We start from the raw sequence: 25,081 nt of genomic DNA, 5'->3' as shown, positions 1-25,081 counted from the left end.
CAAAGAAGAAACAATTTTGGGGATGGCTTGAATCTGCATTGTTCGGATCGATTGGTGAAAACTGGTTGATTCGATGCTTTTCCCAATCCAACAATGGAGCCATCAACGAGATCAAAGCCTGAATTGAAACCACCAGACTTAGACTATGTAACACCATCGTTGCGAGGAGGCCAAAGACGTAAGTTTGAAAACCACGATTTGCCATTATTGACTATCTAAAAACTTAACAAAAGAGAAAGATGGGAAGTCTAGAGGGTAGGGAGGGCTGACCGACGCCGAAAAAACCGATGCCGGTCAGAAACGGTGAATATTACGAAAGGTTGTGTTGGATCGCTGAAAAGAAACCGCTCGAAAGAAAGAGTTTTCTTTTCGCCTCCTAATTCTGTCAAATAACCAGACTGAATATTAAAAAAAATTGGAACAATACAGAAAAGATTAGCATGGCCTTGCGCAAGGATGACAAGCACAAATCGAGAAAATAATATCAGTTATAATTTATAACTATGCAATAATAGTTTAACTTGGTTAACGTCCAAGGTCCAATGAGGAATGACTGTATTATGTGTAAAATAGTTTTATAAAATAATAAAAACTACAACTGAATTTTTCTTTGCTTGAAATAAATTGTATACTTTATATTTACAGGATTATTAGTTTAATAAAAGAAAAGAAAAATGTTAATTAAAGATATTTTGTTTGACTAATTAGATTGTATTTAGACGAAATATATTATTTAAAGAAATCTAGATATTGGTAAAATTAACAATATTTCTGCATTAATTAGTACTATTTTATTACTAGAAAAAAATAAAGGATTTGAGTTTTTTTCTTTTTCTTTTTAGCTCTGTTTAAAAGGTTAAGGGCTTAGTTAACAAACAATTAAATCCCTATTTTGACGACGGATGATCTTCTCATCACTCTTTCTTTCTCCTTGAGATCAGTGTATCCAGTGGAAGAAGAAGATGATACATTTGGCTGGGCTTACGTGTTGCTTAAGCGGCGTAGCTTTTTATCTTCTCAGCTGGAGTACAGGAAGGTTAGGGTTATTCTTTTTCTTGGTTGTCTTTTACTATTTACAATCACCTTTGTTTCTTATGTTCGGTGATAATGTTCTTTTATCCTCTTTCGTGCGAGACAAAGTTGTCAAATCAATCACTAGAGTTTACCACCTCAAGGATTTGGGTATGTATGTTCCTTGAGCGTTAAGAAAATATTGCATTGTTCTGTATTTGACTTTTAGGTTGTTTGTGATCTTTCGTAATTCTTCAGAAAAATTGGTAGAAGGAGAGAGCAAGGTGTTACCTTTGGTCATAGTGTCAGGAAGTGTTGGCTCAGAGACACCTATTAAGTGTGAGCATAGTGACGTACTCAGTGATTATGTCACGAAGATGGTATTTATGAAATTGGATTAATCGTACTTAGAGTTTGTAATATATATAATCTATTAATCTTAGTTTCGCTTTGAAAAACGCTTCTTCAGGCAGAACAACAGGTTTTGAGACGTAATTGGAGGTTTTCATGGGTTCGAGATAGTACATTTTATGCAGCCGATGGCTAAGGAAGTCCCGTGGTATCTGGTATTAGTCTGTCGGAATTTTGAGTTTGATAAGCCAACCCAGTGTGGAGTAGTGGTCTTAATTAGTTTGAGAGAGTTTTTTACGAAAGTCATTGGTTGTCGATAGGACGATGGGACAGGTCGTGTGGATTTAGCTGTATCTCAAGGTGATATAGGCTTGGCGTTGACGGTTGGAAGTGATGTATTTGAAAAGTCAGAGCCGGTATCGCTTGTTCAAGGAACGTTGGATTATCTCAGAGGCTTCTAGGTCATTTTTTTTCCCTTATTCCACTTTTCTAAATTTGTGTTTGGACAATGCTAATATGTTGTGGCGTCATGATTGTGTACAGAAACTTGGAGTAAGACACATCCAGAGTGTTGTCCCAATTGGTACACCGCTTACAGTTGTTGGTGAGGTAATATATACTATTACTAGTTTTCAAGTTGATGGTCGAAGTTAGGGTCCTTATCTGTTAGCTAGCGGTCAAAAATACGTTTTACATCCCATGTTTGTTATGTTGTTTACGGCCATGTTAACAGGCTGTTAAGGATGACATGGGGAATATCAGGATTCAAAAACCTGAGCAAGGACCTTTATACGTCGCTCTTACACCGCTAGATCAGGCCATCTCTAAATGGGGAGAATGTTCAAGGTTGTTTCTTTTCTCAGTTTTGCCTATTTATTTCTTCGAACACTATGATTGAAAAAATCTAAAAAATTCTCTTTTGGGCCAGGGGGTTCAAGTATGCCTCAATGGGTTTCACTATTCTTGGTGTGATTCTTCTTTCAAAGCCTGTGATAAAATACACTCTAAAGAGAATTGAAGAGAGGAGGAGCCGGCGACAATTGTTACTGAATAGAACCAATAGGTATGCCACAAATAAATTGGAAATAAATAGTCATTCTTATTCAAGTGTGTTTAGCAATCTGTTGTGCAGAGTTGTTGATGCAGCTGCTACGACAGCCGAGCCAGTAACTAGAGGTATATCTATCTACCCATTAGAGTTAGTAGTAACATGTGAATTCTTTTTCTGCATATATACTCTTGGAATTGCATTGCTTACAAATTTTTCTTTTACTAGGATTAATAAGGCAACATGAGAACAGCTTAGGTGGTACAGACAGATATGACGATACACCTGATCTTTGTGTGATCTGCCTTGAACGGAAATATAATGCCGCTTTTGTTAAGTAAAGGTACTTCTTTTTCTTAGGAAAAAGTCTTGAAACTCTAACTGATCAGACATGGAAGCTTTTGATTCCTCTTTTTGTTTGGTTTGGACTTGTAGGTGTGGTCATATGTGCTGCTGCATAACATGCTCCTCGAATCTGAGGACCTGTCCTCTTTGCCGTGAACGAATAGAGCAAGTTTTGAAAATTTACTACCATTGAAGAAAAAAAAAATTTGAGGTCTCAACTTTGGGAGACGTTTGGACTAAACCTTCCGATCTACCAAAACCATTTACCAATAAACAATCATTAGTCTTGTATATAAATTATAAAGCCTTGTATTTTGAATTTGACTAGAACCATTTCTGCATTGTAGATCGTGATTGAATGAAACTGACAAAAGCTAATAGAATGCGACCTAATTGGTAATTATTTCATCCCATATGAAATTTCAAGCTTATATTGAAGAACATTTAATAGGGTTCCCGCCTCACCTCTAATACGATGCTCCATTTCTCCTCTTCCTACTGACTTCATGAGCAATAATTAGTAGCTCACAGTTTCTTTGATCAATGCAAACAACGAATGCATAATTGTCATTGTCTGCACCGCAAGTCAGCTTTGCTTTCGCCACCGGGCATAAATCATTTGTGTCTTTCCCGATAACTAAAGCGTTAGACTTGGTCACATTTCCCTAAAAAGTTTTTTCTGAATTTTTTGCATATATGGCATTTCGCACTAATGACATAACTTGTAATTTCGTTTTTGTATGAACACACTTTCAAGGGTAAAAAGGGTTTAGAAATAGTACAAGTAATTTCAAGCTTTTATACACCATAATAGTAATATCAAAGCTTTTATAAGTTGTTAGATTACTTACGATTTTTTTCTTATGTCCAAATGAAATGAACCAAATCTATATTTATAGAGTAAAAAGGATGATGAATTTTGATATAAAAAATTCTATTTTAAAAAATTCTTTGTTATATAATAATTTATCTTAAATAAAAAGAGATAAAATTCTTAAAATTATTATACACCAACAAAAATAAAACAAATGTCACAATCTAAACAATTTACTTTTAGCAACAACAAAAAAATTTGACTTAATAGCTTTTAGCAACAACAAAAAATTGACTTAATAGTAAACACTGTTTGCCACGTGTACCAAATGGTACATAAATTTGTTTTAAGTGTTTTCTCCACGCACATAACTCCATCTAGGTGGTGGACTTCCAAATACCCCATATGTGTATAGAAATATGAATAGTGCATGTTGCGACTATCTCGAGCATGTTGATCATAAGAAAATCTCGAACATGTTGGGCAAACTCAACTGTGATTAATTCACCTGATGTTCATATATTTCACCTTGTTCTACCTTAGAATATTCACATCTTTTGCATGATTTACTATCTAGTTTGGCCATTGTTGAGTAGCTTTAGGACTGTTTATGCATTAGAGTAGAATTGCATTGCATTTGCATAGTTTTTAGCATAAGCAGGTGATTTTGGATCCTAAGCAGCATGGAAGGGTGCTGAGGAGGATTGGAGCTATCCAGTGAAGAAGACAAGGGAGCTAGAGCAGAAGAATCAAGATCTAGAAGTCCACTCGACCACCACACTCGACCAGACACTCGACCGTGTGCGGAGAAGGACTCAACCGGTTGGAAGAAGCAGAAGAAGAGGTCACTCGACCAAGCACTCGACCAAGCACCTGGTCGAGTTGACCGAGCCGCCTGCCTATTTTGTCTTCTAGCCATTTTAGGGCTTTCCCTCTCTCCTATATAAACCCCTTTGTACCTCATGGCCGCAAAGAGAGCGATTTTCAGAGAAAATATCTAAGAAAACCTAGTTTTTGGCCTTTTGGGATTATTCTACTTTTTGTTTAGATCATTAGCTACTTTTATATTATCTCATAAATCTTTGATACTTGTTGATTTCATAACTTTCTAAGTATTAAGAATTTGAGTTTGATTTCTTCTTCAATATTGTAGATCTTTATCTTATGTATCTAATCATGCAACTTTCATTGATTTCTGGGTTTATGATTTTGTTCATAATGTTTAGTGATTGTGAGTAGTGTGAAAAGATCTTAAGGATGGATTAGGTTGGGTAAAGGTTATGGGTGTTTAGATTGATCAAGCTTTATTGTTATACATCTCTTCTAGATTAGATATGCTCTATGCTATTCTTATACTGAGAGGGTAAGGATAGATCTTAAGCTTCTTAGCATCACACCAATGTCTAAGTTGTTAGATAAGGCTAATGCTAGAGATTATCATACTTAACCTAAGAGATTAGATGTTTAAGGTGATTTTTGACATTGATGATCTGGTTGTTTAATGCCTGCTTTTATATGTAATAGCTAGTGAGAACTAGGTCTAAGAGTATCTAAGCTTGATTGTTATTGTCATGAGAATGGATTAACAAGTATTAGAAGATCATTATCTAGAGATAGCTCATTGTTGATTGAGGTTTGTTTATCAGTTTGGATAACCATAGCTTGAGCCCAGCCCATGAATCCATCCTTAGGACCTTTCCTTGTTTATTGATTTCCCTGTTTGAGTATTGTTATTCGCTTGCTGTTTGATTTACTTTCGTTTTGCTCTGTTTTGATTGTTATTATGTCTCTGTTCTTCATACTAAGTCACTCGACCTCCCACTCGATCGAGCATCCGATCGAGTGCTTGCTCGAGCATCATCCAGTGTTCTTGTTTATGTTCTGCATTTACTTATTTCACTACCTGTTTCATTTCATATTTCATTCATGTTGCATTCATTTCGTTTCTGTTTGATCATGTTTCATTACTTGTCTTGCATTAGTATAGTACTTGTTCTTGTTTAGTATCATCACTGCTTTGTTTTCACTGTTTACTTTGCATTTAGTATCTTGTCTTAGTAGCTTTACATTCTGCATTTTATCATTATCATTAGGTTGTTAGTTAAAAACATTCATCACATTTGGCTTGACTTAGATAAGTATTCATATCCTGATTGCTTGCATCACACTAATTATGGATTGACATCATTTATGCTACAACAACATAAGGGTTATTGAAACACCTTGCATCCACCTGTTCATTCATCATCTCTATCATCATTCATCATCACCACCACCAACACAACCACAATAAATAAATAGATGTTTCAATTTGGTGTCGTTGCCCTTTTAGTGTTTGTTTGTGACATTTAGGATTTATACAAGTCTAAGATTAAGTTCTATTGTTCCTTTGATCACTAATGATTAAGATTCTTCATCTGCTTGTTTGTTTTGAATCTCAGGTACCAACTCGACCAACCACTCTACCGTTTGCACGATTGAGTACCTGATTGAGCCACAACCCGGATTCAAAAGGAATACTCGTCTCAGTGAGTTTGACCTTCAACTCGAGCCAGTGCTCGACCGAGTGTCTGTTCGAGTCAGTCATTGGGTCAGTTGATGCAAACAAGATCCAAGGGAAATCAGAATCTTTAGAGGTACCTTGATCACATCAACCGCCTACCAAGAGACCTAAGACAGCAGAGAATAAGAATCCTTCAAGAGCAAGAGAATCAATTGCTAATGGAGCAACAATACAATCAAGATCACAGGCCAAGGCACATTGGTGCAGGAGATGCTCCAAATACACATAACCAAAGAGCTAGCATAGTTCCTCCTGCAGTTGCCAACAATAGTTATGAGATCAAGAGTGGACTGATCTCTATGATTCAAGTAAATAAATTCCATGGTTTGCCAATGGAAGACCCCTTAGATCACCTTGATGAGTTTGATAGGATTTGTGGCTTAACCAAGATAAATGGTGTTAGTGAAGATAGCTTCAAACTCAGGTTGTTTCCCTTCTAACTTGGAGACAAAGCTCATCTATGGGAGAAGACACTTCCAACTGGTACTATCACTACATGGGATGCTTGCAAGAAAGCCTTTTTGGCTAAATTATTCTCTAATGCTAGAACAGCAAGGTTGAGGAATGAGATTTCTGGTTTTGCACAAAGGAATAATGAAACCTTTTGTGAGGTATGGGAAAGATTCTAAGGTTTCCAAACACAATGTCCACATCATGGGTTTAGCAATGAATCTCTACTCAGCACCTTATATAGAGGAGTCTTACCAAAGATAAGGATGCTCTTGGATACAGCCTCCAATGGGAATTTCCTCAACAAGAATGTGGAAGAAGGATGGGAGCTAGTAGAGAATTTAGCACAATCAGATGAGAATTATAATGAGGATTATGATAGAACAATGAGATTTGCCACCAATGATCAAGATGAGAAGTATAAGGACTTGAAAGTAGTTCATGAGAAGTTGGACAAGATTCTACTTAGCCAACAAAAGAACATTCATTTTCTTGGTGAAGAAGAGGTTCCAACTCAAGATGGGGAGAGAGAGTTTGCTGAGATTTGCTACATGCAGAATCAAGGAGGGTTCAAAGGATACAATCAGTTTAAGAACAACAACCTTTCCTATAGAAGCCCCAATGTAGCTGATCCTCAAGATCAAGTTTATCCACCTCAACAGCCACAACAACAAAACAACTATGCACCCAAGCAGCAACACAATGGTTTTCAGGCTCCAATGTGTCCCCCTCCAGGGTTTCAGACCAACCAAGGCCAAGAACCAAATTTGAGAGCTATGATGCAGCAAATGTTACTTGGGCAAGCAAATGGGCAGATTGTGAATGCAAAGCAGTTTGCTGAGATACGCCAAAGGATGGACAACACATACAGTGACCTCCATACTAAGTTTGAAACTCTGAATTCCAAGATTGAGACTATGGAGACCAAACTGGCTTCTTCTACTCCTACAAGGAATGACCAACACAAGGGCAAGGCTATCATGCACTCTACAGAATTTGCCAATGCAATCAATCTACGCAGTGGAAGGGTGTTACTAGAACGAAAAGGCATGCCACCAATCACTAAGGACAATGAAGAACACGATCGAGTGGGTGATAGGGCAGCGGATCGAGCACCTTCTCAGGAGAAGACTAAACAAGTTGCCACCAAGGAAAAAGAAGTCCGGTTCATTCCTCCTCCTTACAAGCCTCCACTACCTTTTCCAGGAAGATTTAAGAAGCAGATGGTTGAAAAGTACAAGGCATTGTTTGATAAACAAGTTAGAGAGATTGAGCTTAGGATGCCTCTAATAGATGCTTTTGCTATGATCCCTTCTTACCTGAAATTCTTGAAAGATGATGTGATGGAAAGGATCAAAGAAGTTCAAGGGATGGTGATTCTTAGTCATGAGTGTAGTGCCATAATTCAAAAGCAAGTGAATCCTCAAAAGCTAAGAGATCATGGTTCCTTCACTCTACCTTGCTCTATAGGCCCTTTGACCTTCAAAAGATGTCTTTGTGATTTGGGAGCCTCAGTAAGCCTAATGCCTCTATCAGTTGCTAAACGCCTAGGGTTTACAAGGTATAAGCCATGCAACATATCTCTGATTTTAGCTGATAGATCAGTAAGATTACCACATGGTGTTTTGGAGGATTTACCAGTTAGAGTTGGAACAGTGGAAGTTCCAATAGACTTTGTAGTCTTAGAAATGGATCAAGAACCAAAAGATCCTTTGATTTTGGGAAGAACTTTCCTAGCCACAACAGGAGCAATAATTGATGTGAGAAAAGGGAAGATTGATCTCAACTTAGGAGAGGACCTCAGAATGACATTTGACATTGTAGAGGCTATGAAGAAACCAACAATTGGAGGAAAAGTCTTTTGGGTTGAAGAAATGGAAAAATTAGCAGGAGAGTTGCTCGAAGAGCTAGCAGAACAAGATCACCTTAGAACTGTTTTGACCAAAAGTGGAGAAGAAGGATTCATCTACAAAGAAACCAAAGCTTATGAAGAGATACTAGACTCCCGCAGAGAATCTGACAGTCCAGAGGTTTTTGAGGGGCTACCAGCATTAAGAGAGGAAGTCTGGTCAGTTCAGATAGTAGATACAGAGAGCTCGACCACCCACTCGTGCACGCACTCGACCGAGCACCAACACCATTCGACCGAGCACCCTGCCGAAACTCTCACAGATGACTGGTCTTAGCTAAAAGCACCAAAGGTAGAACTTAAACCTCTCCCATCTGGGCTAAGGTACGTTTTTCTATGTAAGAATTCTACTTATCCTGTCATAGTTAATGCTAACTTGAGAAGTGAAGAACTTGATTTGCTAGTTGTTGAGCTAAGGAAATTTAGGAAGGCTATTGGTTATTCTTTGTATGATATTAAAGGAATTCCACCTAGTCTGTGCATGCATAGAATTCACCTTGAAAATGAATCTTATTCTAGCATTGAACCTCAAAGAAGGTTAAACCCGAACCTCAAGGAAGTAGTAAAAAAGGAGATTCTTAAGTTGCTTGGAGCTGGTGTGATCTATCTTATCTCTGATAGTACTTGGGTTTCACCAGTGCATTGTGTCCCTAAAAAAGGAGGAATTATTGTAGTAAAGAATGATCATGATGAGTTAATTCCTACTAGAACCATAACAGGACATAGAATGTGCATTGATTATAGAAAGCTTAATTCTGCTTTTAGGAAAGATCATTTTCCCCTTCCATTTATTGATCAAATGTTAGAAAGATTAGCCAATCACACCCATTACTGTTTCTTGGATGGATATTCTGGATTTTTCCAAATACCAATTCATCCTAATGATCAAGAAAAGACAACTTTCACATGTTCATATGGTACTTTTGCTTATAGAAGAATGTCATTTGAACTATGTAATGCTCCAGCTACCTTTCAAAGGTGCATGATGTCAATTTTCTCTGATCTTATTGAGGATGTGGTTGAAGTTTTTATGGATGACTTCTCTGTTTATGGAGACTCTTTCTCTTCTTGTCTTGCTAATCTATGAAGAGTCTTAAGGAGATGTGAAGAGACAAATCTAGTTCTAAATTGGGAGAAGTGTCATTTCATGGTTGAAGAAGGGATAGTTCTTGGTCACAAGATTTCAGAGAAGGGTATTGAGGTTGATAAAGCAAAGATTGAAGTCATGGTTCAGCTTCAACCACCAAAGACAGTCAAGGATATAAGAAGCTTTCTTGGTCATGCTGGGTTCTACAGAAGATTTATCAAGGACTTTTCAAAGATTGCTAGGCCATTGACAAGGATACTTTGTAAGGAGACTGAATTCAACTTTGATGAAGATTGCTTGAAGGCTTTCAAGGAGATCAAGGTTGCCTTGATATCAGCTCCAATAGTCCAAGCCCCAAACTGGGATCTCCCATTTGAGATAATGTGTGATGCATCTGACTTTGCAGTAGGAGCAGTTTTAGGACAGAAAAAGATAAGAAGTTGCATGTTATTCACTATGCAAGTAGAACCTTGGATGAAACTTAAGGAAGATATTCAACAACAGAGAAGGAGCTTCTTGCAGTGGTATTTGCCTTTGAAAAATTTAGAAGCTACCTAGTGGGTTCCAAGGTTATTGTGTACACTGATCATGCTGCTTTGAGGCACAACTACTCAAAGAAAGACACCAAGCCAAGGTTGTTAAGATGGATTCTACTTCTCCAAGAGTTTGACATGTAAATAGTTGATAAGAAGGGTATAGAGAATGGAGTTGCTGATCATTTATCCAGGATGAGGATAGAGGGAGAAATACCAATTGATGACTCAATGCCAGAGGAGAAACTGATGCAACTCGAAGTCACTCGACCGACTGCTCGAGCAGGCACTCGATCGGGTGTGTTTGGTCACTCATTCGAGCAGGACCAAATGGAGGAATGGATGGCGCTTGACAGTGAAGATTTGCCATGGTATGCTGATATAGTTAACTACAAAGTATGTGAAGAAATCCCAGCAGACATGGACCCTTACAAGAAGAAGAAACTGCTCAAGGACATCAATGGTTACTATTGGGATGAATCTTACTTATACAAAAAGGGATCAGATGGACTGTTTAGGAGGTGTATAGCAGAGAATGAAGTTGAAGGAGTGTTGGGACATTGTCATGGTTCTGCTTATGGAGGTCATTTTGCAACCTTTAAGACTGCCCAGAGAGTCCTACAAGCTGGTTTATGGTGGCCTACTTTATTCAAAGACACTCACAAGTTCATTACAAAGTGTGATGCTTGTCAAAGAATAGAAAATATTACAAGAAGGAATGAAATGCCCCAAAATCCAATTCTGGAGGTTGAGATATTTGATGTGTGGGGAATTGATTTCATGAGACCTTTTAATCCTCCTTCAAATGGTAATGTCTACATATTAGTAGCAGTGGACTATGTCTCCAAGTGGGTAGAAGCTATTGCTAGCCCTACTAATGATCACAAGGTGGTTCTTAAGCTTTTCAAGACCATAATCTTCCCAAGATATGGAATTCCAAGAGTTGTGATTAGTGATGGAGGGACACACTTCATCAACAAGATCTTTGAAGGAATGCTAAGGAAATATGGAGTTAAACACAAGGTGTCAACAACTTATCACCCTCAAACAAGTGGGCAAGTTGAAGTCTCAAATAAGCAAACCAAAGCCATTCTATCAAGGATAGTGGGAGCAACAAGAAAAGATTGGTCTAGCAAACTTGATGAAACACTTTGGGCTTATAGAACAGCTTTCAAAAAACCAATAAGATGAACTCGATTTCAACTTGTCTATGGAAAGTCTTGTCATCTTCCAGTTGAGGTTGAGTATAAAGTTTTATGGGCAATCAAAATTTTGAACCTAGATCTAGAGACAGCACAAGCTAAGAGAAGCCTTGATTTGCATGAGCTTGAGGAGATCAGATTGGAAGCTTATGAGAGCTCCAAAATCTACAAGGAAAGAACAAAAGTTTTCCATGACAAGAAGATTGTCATTAAGGATCTAAAGGCTGGAGACCAAGCTTTACTTTTCAACTCAAAGCTCAAACTGTTTCATGGGAAGTTGAAAAGTAGGTGGGGAGGTCCTTTTGCAATAAAGGAGGTTTTACCATTTGGAGCTGTCACACTTCTCAACAAGGATGGCAGTGAGTTTACAGTTAATGGTCAGAGAGTTAAGAAGTAATGGGGAGAAAAGGAGAAACATGGGAAGTGCACAATGTTTCTCGAGGATGCTCCTCAAGCTTGAAAAGCTAGAAGAAGTCAAGCTTAGTGACTTTAAACAAGCTCACTAGGGAAGAAGTCCCTAAGGTATCTTTGTTTATATAGTTTAGGGTTTTTGGTATTTTGATTTTTGTTTTGGTGTTTTCATGGTCAGGAAGGCAAGATAGTCTAATCAGAGGAAGAAAGAAAGGATCGGAGACCAACTCGACCGACCCACTCGACCGAGCACTCGACCGAGTACCAGTCGATGGCCATCGTCGAGTTGCCTCCTTCCCCACCTCAAAATCAAGCTCCAAGCTCCAGCTACACATTTGACAGCATGAATGAGGATGTGGACAACTTCTTCCACAACCCATAAGGTACCAACATCACCTCTCTATTGTAAATACCATTGCATCTCTAGTTTTATTTTATTTTGAGTCTTGAATCCTCTTTCAAATTTCTCTTACACAGTGGACTGTGTAATTTAAGTTTGGGGGAGGGTTTGAGATAGTATTTGATGTTGTGTTTTGTTTTCTTATTTCAAATTTTTAGCATTATCATGTTAGTATTTGCATTTCATCTAAGGTATATAAAGAAAAAAAACAAAAAAAAAATTGAAAATTTTTGCAAAAATCTTTATAAAAAAGGAGTGTTCATGTAGTTTGCATTGCATATTAGGATCTTGTTTAGCATGTTTCATATAGGACTGTTTAATATTTGCATTGGGGATCTATGATGAGTTTAGCCTTGTTAGCTTGTTTAAATTCACTAAACTAGGATCAATGCCCAAGTTAATAATACTTTGATGCTAGTTGAGTAGCTAGAAGCATAAGATTGAACCAAGCCTTGAATTCCTGCATTGCATTTGGTCTAAATTGAAGCATGTTGTGATTTGATGCCATTTCCTACTTATAAGAATCTAATATTGACTTTTAATTATCAATTTGTGCATTGCTTTAAACTCATGGATACCATATACATATTTGGATCATCTTTCTCCATTCTACCACTCTTGTTAATCCAAGTAGTTGATTTAATCATTAAGATCAGTTTCCAATACCCTTAACCAATCCTTCTTTCAAGCCATGTTTATTCTAGTGTGTGTAAGGCCCTTTTGAGATTGAGCTTGGTAGAAAGTGTTAGGTTTGAGCTGACAAGATTAAAGCCTTGTGTAGTTCTAGTTTGCAATTTTCAAACTAGATAGTACTAGGTGGTTTAATTCTTGGGTTTGGGACTTGGTTGTTTTGAAAAAAGAAAAGAAAAGAAAAGAGAAAAAGAGAAAGAAAAGGTTAGAGTCTTTAGGAGGGGAATGTGTTTAAGTAAATTTAAGCTCTAGTGAAAGAACGAGAAGTATGAGATTGTTAAAGATGGTTCTAATCAAAGAAAAAGAAAGAAAGAAAAGAAGAGTCTAGCAAAAAGCTTTTATGTCTTAAGAAATAATAAGAAAAGGGAACCATAGAAAATAAGAAAGAAGCTCCATTCCACTAGTTGATTCAAATAAGAAACTTCTCCTAAGGCTTAAAAACAAAAGAGAAAAGGGTATTTGAGAAGAGATAAAGATAAAGGGTAGAACTAGGACAATTTGGGATTAGAATGATAGGATAAACACTTTGGGTACCTTTGGGTAGACAAGGGTTTGTTCTTGTATGTGTCTAAGTGTTCTTACCTTTAGCCTTCTTTTAAAGCTCAATTCATTTTTATGAGAGAACCTTGATATTGATAAGCCCCACTCTAAAGAGAGACCATCATTGTCTCTAAACCTTTATTACCAAGCCAAATGAATTTAAAGCATTGCATAAGTTGATTCATGTTCTTGTTTAATGAATGTTAAAGAAAATGGTTGATTTGAATGCATGTGGATATCTAAGGCTTAAATCAGTAAAGGTTGTGATAAGCTTGTCTAAAATCTTTAAGTACAACTCATTCAACTTGCATCATAGTACTAGTAACTTGGACATTGATTCTAGCTAGTTTATTGTCAAGCTTTAGGAGCTGAAATCCCACTTTTAAATCTCACTTCCCTACTTATGTCTTGTTTATTTGCTTGAGGGCAAACAAAGACTAAGTTTGGGGGTGTTGATGTTCATATATTTCACCTTGTTCTACCTTAGTATATTCACATCTTTTGCATGATTTACTATCTAGTTTGGCCATTGTTGAGTAGCTTTAGGACTGTTGATGCATTAGAGTAGAATTGCATTACATTTGCATAGTTTTTAGCATAAGCAGGTGATTTTGGATCCTAAGGAGCATGGAAGGGTGCTGAGGAGGATTGGAGCTATCAAGTGAAGAAGACAAGGGAGCTAGAGCAGAAGAATCGAGATCCGGAAGTCCACTCGACCACCACACTCGACCAGACACTCGGCCGTGTGCGGAGAAGGACCCGACCGTCTGGAAGAAGCAGAAGAAGAGGTCACTCGACCAAGCACTCGACCGAGCACCTGGTCGAGTTGACCGAGCCGCCTGCCTATTTTGTCTTCTGGCCATTTTAGGGCTTCCCCTCTCACCTATATAAACCCCTTGTACCTCATGGCCGCAAAGAGAGCGATTTTCAGAGAAAATATCTAAGAAAACCTAGTTTTTACCCTTTTGGAATTATTCTACTTTTTGCTTAGATCATTAGCTACTTTTCTATTATCTCATAAATCTTTGATACTTGTTGGTTTCATAACTTTCTAAGTATTAAGAATTTGAGTTTGATTTCTTCTTCAGTATTGTAGATCTTTATCTTATCTATCTAATCATGCAAGTTTCATTGATTTCTGGGAGCAATTTTTTGTAGAGTTGTTGATACAGTTCCTACTCCTAGGAGAGCCGAACCTGTAACTAGAGGTAGGTAACTCATTAGAGTTTGTAGTAACATGTGATACCTTTTCCTGCATACTCTTGGAATTGCTCTGCTTACAAAAATTTCGTACCAGGATTAATAAGGCAACATGAGAACAGCTCAGGTGGTACAAGCAGAGATGGCGAAACACCTGATCTCTGTGTGGTCTGTCTTGACCGAAAGTATAACACCGCTTTTGTTCAGTAAGGGCACTGCTTTTACTTGTAAAAACTCTTTGAAACTCTCTTAGTGATCAGACATGGCAGCTTTTGATTCCTCTATTTGTTTGGTTTGGACTTGTAGGTGTGGTCATATGTGCTGCTGCATATCATGCGCCTCGCAACTGAGAACATGTCCTCTTTGCCGGGAACGAATAGAACAAGTTCTGAAAATTTACCGCCATTGAAAGACAAAACTGAGGTCTCACCTTTGGAGGACATTGGACAAAACACTTCCGATCTACCAAAACCATTTAACCAGCAAAAAATCTCAGTAGTCTTGTGTATAAAGCCTTGTATTTTGAATTCAGACTAGAACCATTTATGCATTGTAGATCGAGATTGAACGAAAGAGACAAAAGCTAATATAAAATGTGATCTAATCATAAATCATCTAATCCCATATGAAACTTCAAGCTTGTATTGAAGGAAAAAAAACAATAGCTAATGGTTTGTGAAGTTATGCATTCTGTTATGTATCAATCACCAGTTTTCTCTATTTATAAAAAAGGTAAAAAAACGAGAACGGCAGGATTCGAACCTGCGCGGGCAAAGCCCACATAATTTCTAGTCATGCCCGATAACCACTCCGGCACATCCACTTTATTGTTTGAACTACTGGACCAAATGTATTTAAACGAGGTTTAGTACTGTTTTAAATGGAACCAAATTGGGCTTAATTAAGCTCAAACTGTTATGAATAATTATATTGTTGTAAGGATGCCCATTATCGGCCCATTAGTATAAACCTTAAACCCTAATATTGTACCCTATATATATATATATATATATGTTGTATTCTATGCAACAGATGAATAATACAAGAGAATAATTACCTAAATTTCTTGTTATAACATGTTATCAGCACGAGTCTCTAACCCTAGCCGCATACAAAAAAAAAAAGTCGACGGTGTCTTCGTTCTTCCGTTGTTCTTATTCTCCAAACACGTCAAAGCAACAAATTTATTATAGAGATAAGTAACTCTATGTATAAGATGATTGAGAGAAAGTTTTACAAGGAGATTATAAATAACTCCTATGTATAAGATGATTGTCTGGAAGATTGTATGTAAGAGAATATTTGGGCTTAAAGATCAAATAGATCTTCTATATGAAAGGGGTTTATATGACTTGAAGTTCAATGATCCAGGAGAATATATGATGATCATATGAGTTTGTACCTGAAAGCGCTGTTTATAACAGTTCAGAAAGTTGATATATATGATCATAATGCATAACCTGAAGATGATGCTTTCAGGGGGAGAAATATGATCATAAGCGTGGTTGTACTCTTTTTCCCTTATCATGGTTTTCATCCCATTGGGTTTTTCCATGAAAGGTTTTTAACGAGACAACAAAAGTACATGCGAAAGATAAACACCTAACAAGGAATATTATGATTCCAATGGTGAAAGACTATCATCTTCAAAGTCTTTGACATACATTGATGAGATTGTGAGAGACGAAGATAATGATAAAGATGAGTCATTTGCGAGGTCCATTACCAATTGAAGAATAGAGCGATGCACGTGTGCTATAGTTCAAGTGAAGATTTGGAGGACATATTTACCAAGACGCTTCAAGCCACTACTTTCAAGGAGTTAGTTCATCATATTGAATTGTGTCATTCTGAAGATTTCAAGTGATGTACTCAAGAGGGGGGAGTAAAAGCGCGCTGCACTCTTTTTTCCTTAACCATGTTTTTTCCCACTGGGTTTTTCTGGTAAGGTTTTTAACTAGCCAACATCTCATATGCGTATTTGGGACTACATTTTTATAATGGTCATCTAAAGGAGAGTGTTATGAATAATTATATTGTTGTATGGATGTCCATTATAGGCCCATTAATATAAACCCTAAACTCTAATATTGTACCCTGTATTCTATGCAACAAATGAATAATACAAAATAATAATTCCCTCAACGTGTTCTTATAACACAAACTTATTAATGAATGACACAGACAAAAGAGAAACAAACGAGACACAACTGAAACTAATCAATCAATCCTCTAAATGGTAATGAACAAGAAACTAGAGAGTCAACGGTCAGAGCGTTGACCAAATCTCTCACTCTCACCAGCCCAAATCTCTCCAACTTCCTCTCTCCCTCTCCGCTCAAATCTCACCGGAGATCGTCTCACCGACGAATCAGATTCGTCTCCCAACCGGGTAAGCTCTCTCTGCAAATTCAGATCATTCCAGGTCAATCTCATCATCGGATCAAGATTCATTTTTTATTTATTGTTCCTTTCTCTTAACAAAAGCTTTTAAATGATTTAATGAAATCTAAAACATTTACATTCTAGTGATTTGAGAAATTAATTTCATAAACGTAAGCTTAAAAATCTGATCTTTCATTGTCACTTGTTGAAGCAGTTTTTAAAATTTCGTGTTCTGTACACTTTCAAATTTCTATGACTTTTATATAAACGTGTTAGATCGGTTATTGGATGTTCGAATTCCGAAAAAAGTTTCAATCTTTCTTCATTGTTTTGTGTTATAAGGAGGAGGAAGAAGAATGGCGACTCCGGTTGATCCACCAAATGGGATAAGGAACCAAGGGAAACATTACTTCTCAATGTGGCAAACACTTTTCGAGATCGATACCAAATACGTGCCTATCAAACCAATAGGCCGAGGCGCGTACGGTGTAGTCTGCTCTTCCGTGAACAGAGAGAGTAATGAGAGAGTAGCGATCAAGAAGATCCACAATGTGTTTGAAAATCGGATCGATGCGTTGAGAACACTTAGGGAGCTTAAGCTTCTACGCCATCTTCGTCATGAGAATGTGATTTCTCTTAAAGATGTAATGATGGCTAATCATAAGAGAAGTTTCAAGGATGTGTATCTTGTTTATGAGCTCATGGATACTGATCTTCATCAGATTATTAAGTCGTCTCAAGTGCTAAGTAATGACCATTGCCAATACTTCTTGTTCCAGGTTTGTTTGCCTTTGCTTTTACGTTTAGTGTGCATTGTTTGCGTTTGAAGTTTGCTTATGTTTTGCTTTCTTTTGCATAGTTGCTTCGAGGGCTCAAGTATATTCATTCAGCCAACATTCTCCATCGGGATCTAAAACCTGGTAACCTCCTTGTGAACGCAAACTGTGACTTAAAGATATGTGACTTTGGGTTAGCACGTACGAGCAATACCAAAGGTCAGTTCATGACTGAATATGTTGTGACTAGATGGTACCGAGCACCAGAGCTTCTCCTCTGTTGTGACAACTACGGAACCTCCATTGATGTCTGGTCAGTCGGTTGCATATTCGCCGAGCTTCTTGGGAGAAAACCTATATTCCCGGGAACAGAATGTCTTAACCAGATTAAACTCATCATTAACATTTTGGGGAGCCAGAGAGAGGAAGATCTCGACTTTATAGATAACCCTAAAGCCAAAAGATACATAGAATCACTCCCTTACTCACCGGGGATATCATTCTCTCGTCTTTACCCTAATGCGAACGTTCTAGCCATCGATCTGCTTCAGAAAATGCTCGTTCTTGACCCATCTAAAAGGATTAGTGTCACAGAAGCGCTTCAGCATCCTTACATGGCGCCTTTATATGACCCGAGTGCAAATCCTCCTGCTCAAGTTCCTATTGATCTTGATGTAGATGAAGACGAAGATTTAGGAGCAGAGATGATAAGAGAGTTAATGTGGAAGGAAATGATTCATTATCATCCAGAAACTGCTATGATGAACAACAGTGAGCTCTCTGAGTTTTGATGAGATCAAGTCTTTTGCAGGTAATTTTTCACAGAGATATCTTACAACTACTTTTCTTTTATATCTTTTTCATGCTTGCTTCTTAAAATGTTGTTAATAATAGTATCTAAGAAGAAGAACAATAACTTTATAAATGATGTGATATGTTTGTGCCATGGAAGCTTTGTTTTGTTTTTGGTTACAAGCTAAAGTGTCTATAACGTTTTGTATATAAGTGTGTGTGTCTTTAAAAGTCCATACTCTTACCTCTGATCTTATTATTAGTGTTTCCTATAAAGTCAATATATTTATAGCTGATTAAAGTTTTCCGAATGTTAAAACTTCAAACCATTCAGTTGAATATGATTTTTGAAGATATATTAACACGCGTAGTTGCCAGAAATATACACTGTTTGAGATAAATAAACTATTTTATTAAATAAAACATAGTATGAATAATTGCATATAGCGTATTGGAGTTTTCAATAGAATGTTCTAAACAAATTTTTTTTTGACTTTCATACCTACTCTTGAATTCAAACTTACTCCTTAAGCTGCGTTCCAATTGGATTTATAGATTGCAGTCTTTTTTTATATATACCTAATCAAATGTCTCAATGTCCATTAAATCGTTTAATCAAATATTGTGAAGAGATACTATACTTTAATGTCTATCACACACTTAAATTTAACTTAAATGATAGAAATAAAATATGTTAGTAAAACTAATTAGTAATTAACATGTATACTTTGGAAATATATTTGATGAGCAGTGTGTGAATAAGAATCTTTTACTTTTGTAAATGGAAAAAATGTAAGAGTGAACTAATTATTGAGACCATTAATGTGAAGAAAATCTAGAGCCAAGGAGATAATGATTCTAGAAGATCAATTCAAGTCTTTTAATTGATAGTCAATGAATCCTCATCATCATCATATTTTTTTTTTAAAAAAGGCTAACATCATCATCATCATCATCATCATCTATTTGATTTATGTAATTTTGATGTCATTGAGCCAATTCTATATTATTCCATCAATTCGATAGTTTGATTAAACTAAACCATATGATGATGATCAAGCAGTTTACTTGTAGACCTTTATCCAAAACTCATCGAAAGTTGTGATGATTTTGACACTAGTTTAGGTGATAGAGAAATATAATTTTTTTTTGCGCAACTGCTTTGTAAGAATTGTCACAAATGATATATTTCCTACTTTAACTATTACTAGAGATCGACCGACCCGCACATATGTGCGGAGTTAATTTTAAAAACTAATTTTGATAATCGGTTTGTGAACATACTTTTCTTAGGAATTATATTAATTTGTTTTAATTCGATTTAGACAAAAAGAATGATCGGATTAATTTTTGTTATCAGTAAAGATAACTACACTAAAATATAATAAGAGAAATGTGATAAGTTTATTTAGGACAAAAAATCCGTCCCATCCTATCATAATGGATATAAAACCATTAAAACGATTAAACCCGGTTAAAGACAAACACAAATATTTTAAGGGTGAAAATAATTCATGTTTCCTTTCATCATGTCCCATCCTGTCCTATACGCGTTCTCAAATGCATTTCGCATAAAACGGTGCATTTTCAATATGGGATATTCCTAATATGGGAAACATTTTGTATTCCTTAAAAATGGGACGAAACGAAAACAAAAATTCCTGAAATCCTATTTCGGACAAAAACAATATAATATACAGTATATAGTATATTTATATACCATATGTCATAGTAAAAATATCACAAAACTAATTACTTCTTTCTTCTTATTACTTTATATTTGATTTATTTATATAATATTACATTTCTTTTAGTTTTTTAAACTATTAAAAAATATCATTTAATGTATCTTATTTTTATAATTTTTATCGCTTTACGTTCGATAAATTGGAAGAAAAAATATGTTACTTATAAGATTGCAATCGCTAATTTATTTTAGTTGTAACATGTTCTATATATGTTTTTTTGCAAATTTATGTTACATTCCGTTCTGTCTCGTTTCATCCAATCCCCTTTACTTCCATCTCGTCCATGGTCATATTCTCGTCTCATCCCCTTAAACTCAAGTTTGTGAAATTATCACATAACAATTTGATTTAAAATGAAATAATATATACTTTTGTTAACAAAATAATGTATTTTATTAAATAAAATAATATATTTGGTTTGGCTAATATATTAAGTATATTTTATTTTACTCAATTTTAATTTGGATTAGTAATATGTACTAATAATGATAATAACTACCCATTGTAAAACAGAAAGTTATTTTATAATATTTTTAACAATATATTTATTTTATTCAATCAAAATTTAGTGATATATATTTTAAAAAATTTAGTGACAACTAAAAAAAAAAACATTAATTTTGGCTATCTCTCCTCTCTTCTTTCTTTCACCCACCCGCTCGATCCCTGTCTCGTTCCTCCTCTTAACTTTCACATTTCCATCGTTGTAAGTTCGTTCCCTCGCTCTAAATCTTCAGTTTCTATCTTGATCTATCAATCTTAGTCTCGATCCATTATCAATCTCCATTATTGTTCCTTCTCAATCTTTGTGTTGTTCTTTGTTCTCTGTCTCGTTCTCCCACTCTCAATCTCGTTCCCTCTTCTTAATTATCGTCATCTTCATCTTTGTAAATCGAATAGTTGTGGTCGAATTTGACATATAAGGTGACATTGTATTTAGTTTATTTTATTTGCACATATTTAAGGTTTTAGTTTACATAATTTGACATTAATCCATCAATTATTTTTCTATTTTGCAGGAAGAGCTCAGTGAACTTTCACTCAAAGGAATTCTAGTTTCAGTTTTGGGTTTCGATTTTAAGGTTTTGTAGATCTGTGGTTGCTATTTTTGAATTATAATTATGTGATCACAAACTCATATATAGTTATTTGCACATGCTATTATATCATTAACTAAACTCATGTATACAATTTAATTTAATTTGAAGATTTGAGGTTGCTCTATGTTTGTTTAATCATCAGATGAAAGAAAAAGGTTGTGAGACTTAAATTTGTTAAAAGTAAATTCAAAGAAAAAAAATACTTTGTATTTGTACTTTGTATCTCATGAACATCTTAAAGAAGAATTTGGCAATATGTTCACCAAATGATTCTAAAATAGCCAAGATTAAAGGTACCAAAACATACTTGTTTCTATGTTTTTTTTCCAATACCAAAACCAATCCAACCAAAGTGTTCTGCTTCTTTGTCTAAAAGACTTTAACATCCAACCAAAGTGTTAGCCGTGGGTACTAAAACAAATACAACCAAAACAAATCGAACCAAAGAGTTATGTTTCCCAATTTCAGTCACAAAAATGATATTTATTCAGCCGCGAGTCCAAATTCAAACTGGAAAATATTCCCAAAAGAGAATCTGACACAACACCATTAGTTTGAGTGTTTGCCTTGTGATATTTCTTGAGTTCTAAAGAAAACCAAACCATGGAAGAAAAAAAACTTGAGCAACAACAAACCACAAATACATGCTTTATTTTTTATTTTTAAAAGAAATCTCGATTGAGAATACGTTTTGGTTCTTGAGATATTGAGGTTCGATAGTTTTTAGTAAATTTTGAGTGATACAGATCCTAATTTCAATTCACACGCTGACTATATTTATAGGATAGCTTAGTCGGTTTCAGAATATTCTTTGGAATTTCTTAATATGCCAATATTCAATAATTTAAATACTACCATCCAAACTAATTATTTGGTATGAATGATTTCCTATTAATGCTCCTAGCTGATAGTTAGGGATACTGATTTAGTTTTGGTTTCCTTAAATGTTTTATATTAATAGTTTTTTCGATGTAAATCAAATTTATATATGGTTAGTTTTTTCAAATGCATTATTTAGTAGGAATGATTTGCGATTAATGCTCCCAGCCAATCATAGTTAGAGATACTAATATGGTTTTGATATCCTTAAATGTTTATATTAATAATTTTTTGGTTTAAATTGTTTTCCAGATTTGGAATCTGTTTGGATTAGCATATATCCATTCCAGATCCGAATAGCAACACATGATCCTAGCTCAGACATATTGGCTAACAAACATATCCGCACGTTTAGTATATGTTAATTTCCGATTTGCCTTTTTTTCCTAAGTGTACTCCCCGAGTTCCAAAACAAAAGGTGTATTGTTATAAAATTATATTTCCAACCAATCACAGTAAAATCTAGTTTTGGAATTGCTTAACTTATAAGATATGAATTTAAAATTCATTTTTTTAAAAAAAAATTTCGACTTCGAGTAGTTATGGCAAGTCCAAATTATTAGAATTCTATATTGTTATTCTGATTTCTTTACTAAAGTAAGTTTTAAAACTGTTATTAAGGTAACAAACTATATTTGATTCTGATTGAAGTTTAAATGCTAGATTATTAAGATAACAAATCAAAACTATTCCCTAAAATATAGGTTAGTTAATTTTATTTTAAATTCAGAATACGATTTTTTTGCAACATTGATATATTTTCAATCAAAATTTAAAACAAAACAGTAATTAAAGAATTATTACAAAACTAAAAATAATTAAAAATCTCAATTTAAAGAACTGGAATATGCTAAACATTAAAGGAAAATTATATAGTAAATATATATTAATTTTTTCATATTTGTTAACAAACAATCAACTTTTATTTATTTTTTTTTGTTTTTTTCCATATGTATTAAGCCGAATTTATTATCATAGTTTTCTTAAGAAACTTTAATAATCTAAAATAAAAGATAATATTCAAATATTAAATTAGATTTCGATAAATGTCTTAAAATCTAGAACCGAAATAAATATCTTTACATTACATATACAATTTCAAATTTAATAATTTTTCTTTTATGGTAAAAACTTTAAACCATTTCTAAAAATATCAGGTAATTTTTATTTATAATTAATTTTATAATTATTGTTTCCATAAATATTAGATTTTCGACTAACAGTTTCTGTTTACCATATGTTGTTTATTTTTTTAATTTTTAATTATATTGGCAATTGAACCTGTTTGGCAACATGGATATATGATATGTTTTTTTTCTTTCCAAAATCTTGTTTTGGACTCCCCAATTAATAGTATAGATATTATGGTCAACAGGTATGAACGTACTTTCAAATAACTTTATTCTTTTTATTTTTATGTACTTTGTAATACAACATTTAGCTGGAGAATTTTTTTACTGTATACTGTTTCAACTGCTAAAATCAAATTATCAAAAAAAAATAGAGAATTGTGCGGAAAACGGCTATACTTATACTTATCTACTATTCCCTCCAATTTATATTTTAAAAAATTAACACATATTTAAAAAATAATTAATTTTTCTATTTTCTCTTTCATTAATATACTATTTTATTTGATATAAAAAATTAATAAGCTAAAACTTAGGGATAAAACTGGAAAATAATTTTATATAATTATATTGTAAATACAAAACAAAAATAATATGAACCAAAAATTTAATTCTATAATGACAACTATAAAAAAAAATGGAGGCACTAGGCCGATGTTAGTCAGATATATAATCAATATTTTAAAAAGGAGAATTTGTATAAATGAATTATTGTATAAGTATTGGCATAAATGAATTTTTGATCTATTTATTTTTTTGCTAAGCACATAAACAGTTTATCCATCATATATGTTATCCACTAATAAGCATATAAAATTAATAAATATTATACCTACTTGACAAAGAGTGTAAATTTAAAAGTTTAATTTTGTTTCACAAAAAAAAATGAATAAATTTCTAACGATATATTATACTATTTTATTACTAGCTTTCAATTATTATTATTTTACTTTTAGCTTTTTAATTAAAAACCAAGTACTCCTTAATATCAGTTTTAGATTTTTATTTTTCTTTTTGCACTAAGAAGATATGGATTTATACATATTTACAAAAAGGTATAAAGTTGGGTTAATTTATCCTTTTTTTTTGTGTGCAAAAGTTAATGTATCCTAATCCCACCCTCAAAGACAAGAATTGAACTAACTAGAGATGCAATGTTCAATCTCTTTTGGAGGGACCAGACGCTGTCGCAAGACACACCACTTGCTTAGTTTCTATCTTCTCTTTTAATATAAGGGGATGATGCCTCCTTAGATGATATGATTTTTTTTTTCCGACAAGTCAAATTTATTGGTATTAAAAATGTTTTCAAAAACATAAACATTCTAAATGTAATATGGGGGGTACATACGCAAAATACAAAAAAGTAAAATAAATTTCGATGGAGTAGAAATAACTCGGCTATTATTTGGTAGAATTGTAAACAATATAAATCTGTTACATTCCTTCATTACACACATTTTATTGACAAGTGGTTGACAACTCTAATATTTTTAGCAACATTAGTTAGTAAACTTAAATTTGATGTAGTTGGAAATGATTTCTGGATCATCAGATGATACGTATATATGCATATAATAATTATGTAAGTCCTAAACACAGAGCGACAACCTAAAATATTTTTAATGATATAAAACACGTAGTAACGAGCAAAACAAACAGGTAATTTGTCACATGTGCTTACATAATCGAGAAAATTAATCAAAACCACCGAAAA

General features: G+C 34.5%; 1 protein-coding gene, 2 non-coding genes and 2 pseudogenes across 3 annotated transcripts; 3 read left to right on the top strand and 2 right to left on the bottom strand.

The window, feature by feature from the left end:
• The first annotated feature begins 379 nt into the window (after positions 1-379).
• Positions 380-492, top strand: LOC147941101 (U6 spliceosomal RNA; annotated as a pseudogene).
• A 470-nt stretch (positions 493-962) lies between these two features.
• LOC104704476 (E3 ubiquitin-protein ligase SPL1-like) lies at positions 963-2,948 on the top strand (annotated as a pseudogene).
• Positions 2,949-6,686: 3,738 nt separating this feature from the next.
• On the bottom strand, positions 6,687-6,793 carry LOC147941100 (small nucleolar RNA R71). Its single transcript, XR_015562944.1, has one exon. It is a non-coding gene; the product is annotated as a small nucleolar RNA R71 (small nucleolar RNA).
• An 8,502-nt stretch (positions 6,794-15,295) lies between these two features.
• On the bottom strand, positions 15,296-15,377 carry TRNAS-AGA (transfer RNA serine (anticodon AGA)). The gene has a single exon. It is a non-coding gene; the product is annotated as a tRNA-Ser (tRNA).
• Positions 15,378-16,662: 1,285 nt separating this feature from the next.
• Positions 16,663-18,738, top strand: LOC104700808 (mitogen-activated protein kinase 2-like). The gene is made up of 3 exons (XM_010416400.2): positions 16,663-16,946; positions 17,282-17,718; positions 17,799-18,738. The coding sequence occupies exons 2-3, from the start codon at positions 17,296-17,298 to the stop codon at positions 18,504-18,506; spliced, it is 1,131 nt and encodes a 376-aa protein (XP_010414702.2). The 5' UTR covers positions 16,663-16,946; positions 17,282-17,295; the 3' UTR covers positions 18,507-18,738.
• The last annotated feature ends 6,343 nt before the right edge of the window (positions 18,739-25,081 follow it).

This window comes from Camelina sativa, chromosome 7 (genome assembly GCF_030686135.1).
Source record: "Camelina sativa cultivar CO46 ecotype springtype chromosome 7, ASM3068613v1".
Lineage (NCBI taxonomy): Eukaryota > Viridiplantae > Streptophyta > Magnoliopsida > Brassicales > Brassicaceae > Camelina > Camelina sativa.
Note: the sequence above shows the minus strand (reverse complement) of the source record. Positions and strands in the feature narration are given on the sequence as shown.

Excerpts from the sequence above, each read along its gene's own strand:
- LOC104700808 (XM_010416400.2), top strand. The coding sequence starts at position 17,296 with ATGGCGACTCCGGTTGATCCACCAAATGGGATAAGGAACCAAGGGAAA. Across the intron at positions 17,719-17,798 it reads GCCAATACTTCTTGTTCCAG|TTGCTTCGAGGGCTCAAGTA; the intron begins GTTTGTTTGCCT and ends TCTTTTGCATAG.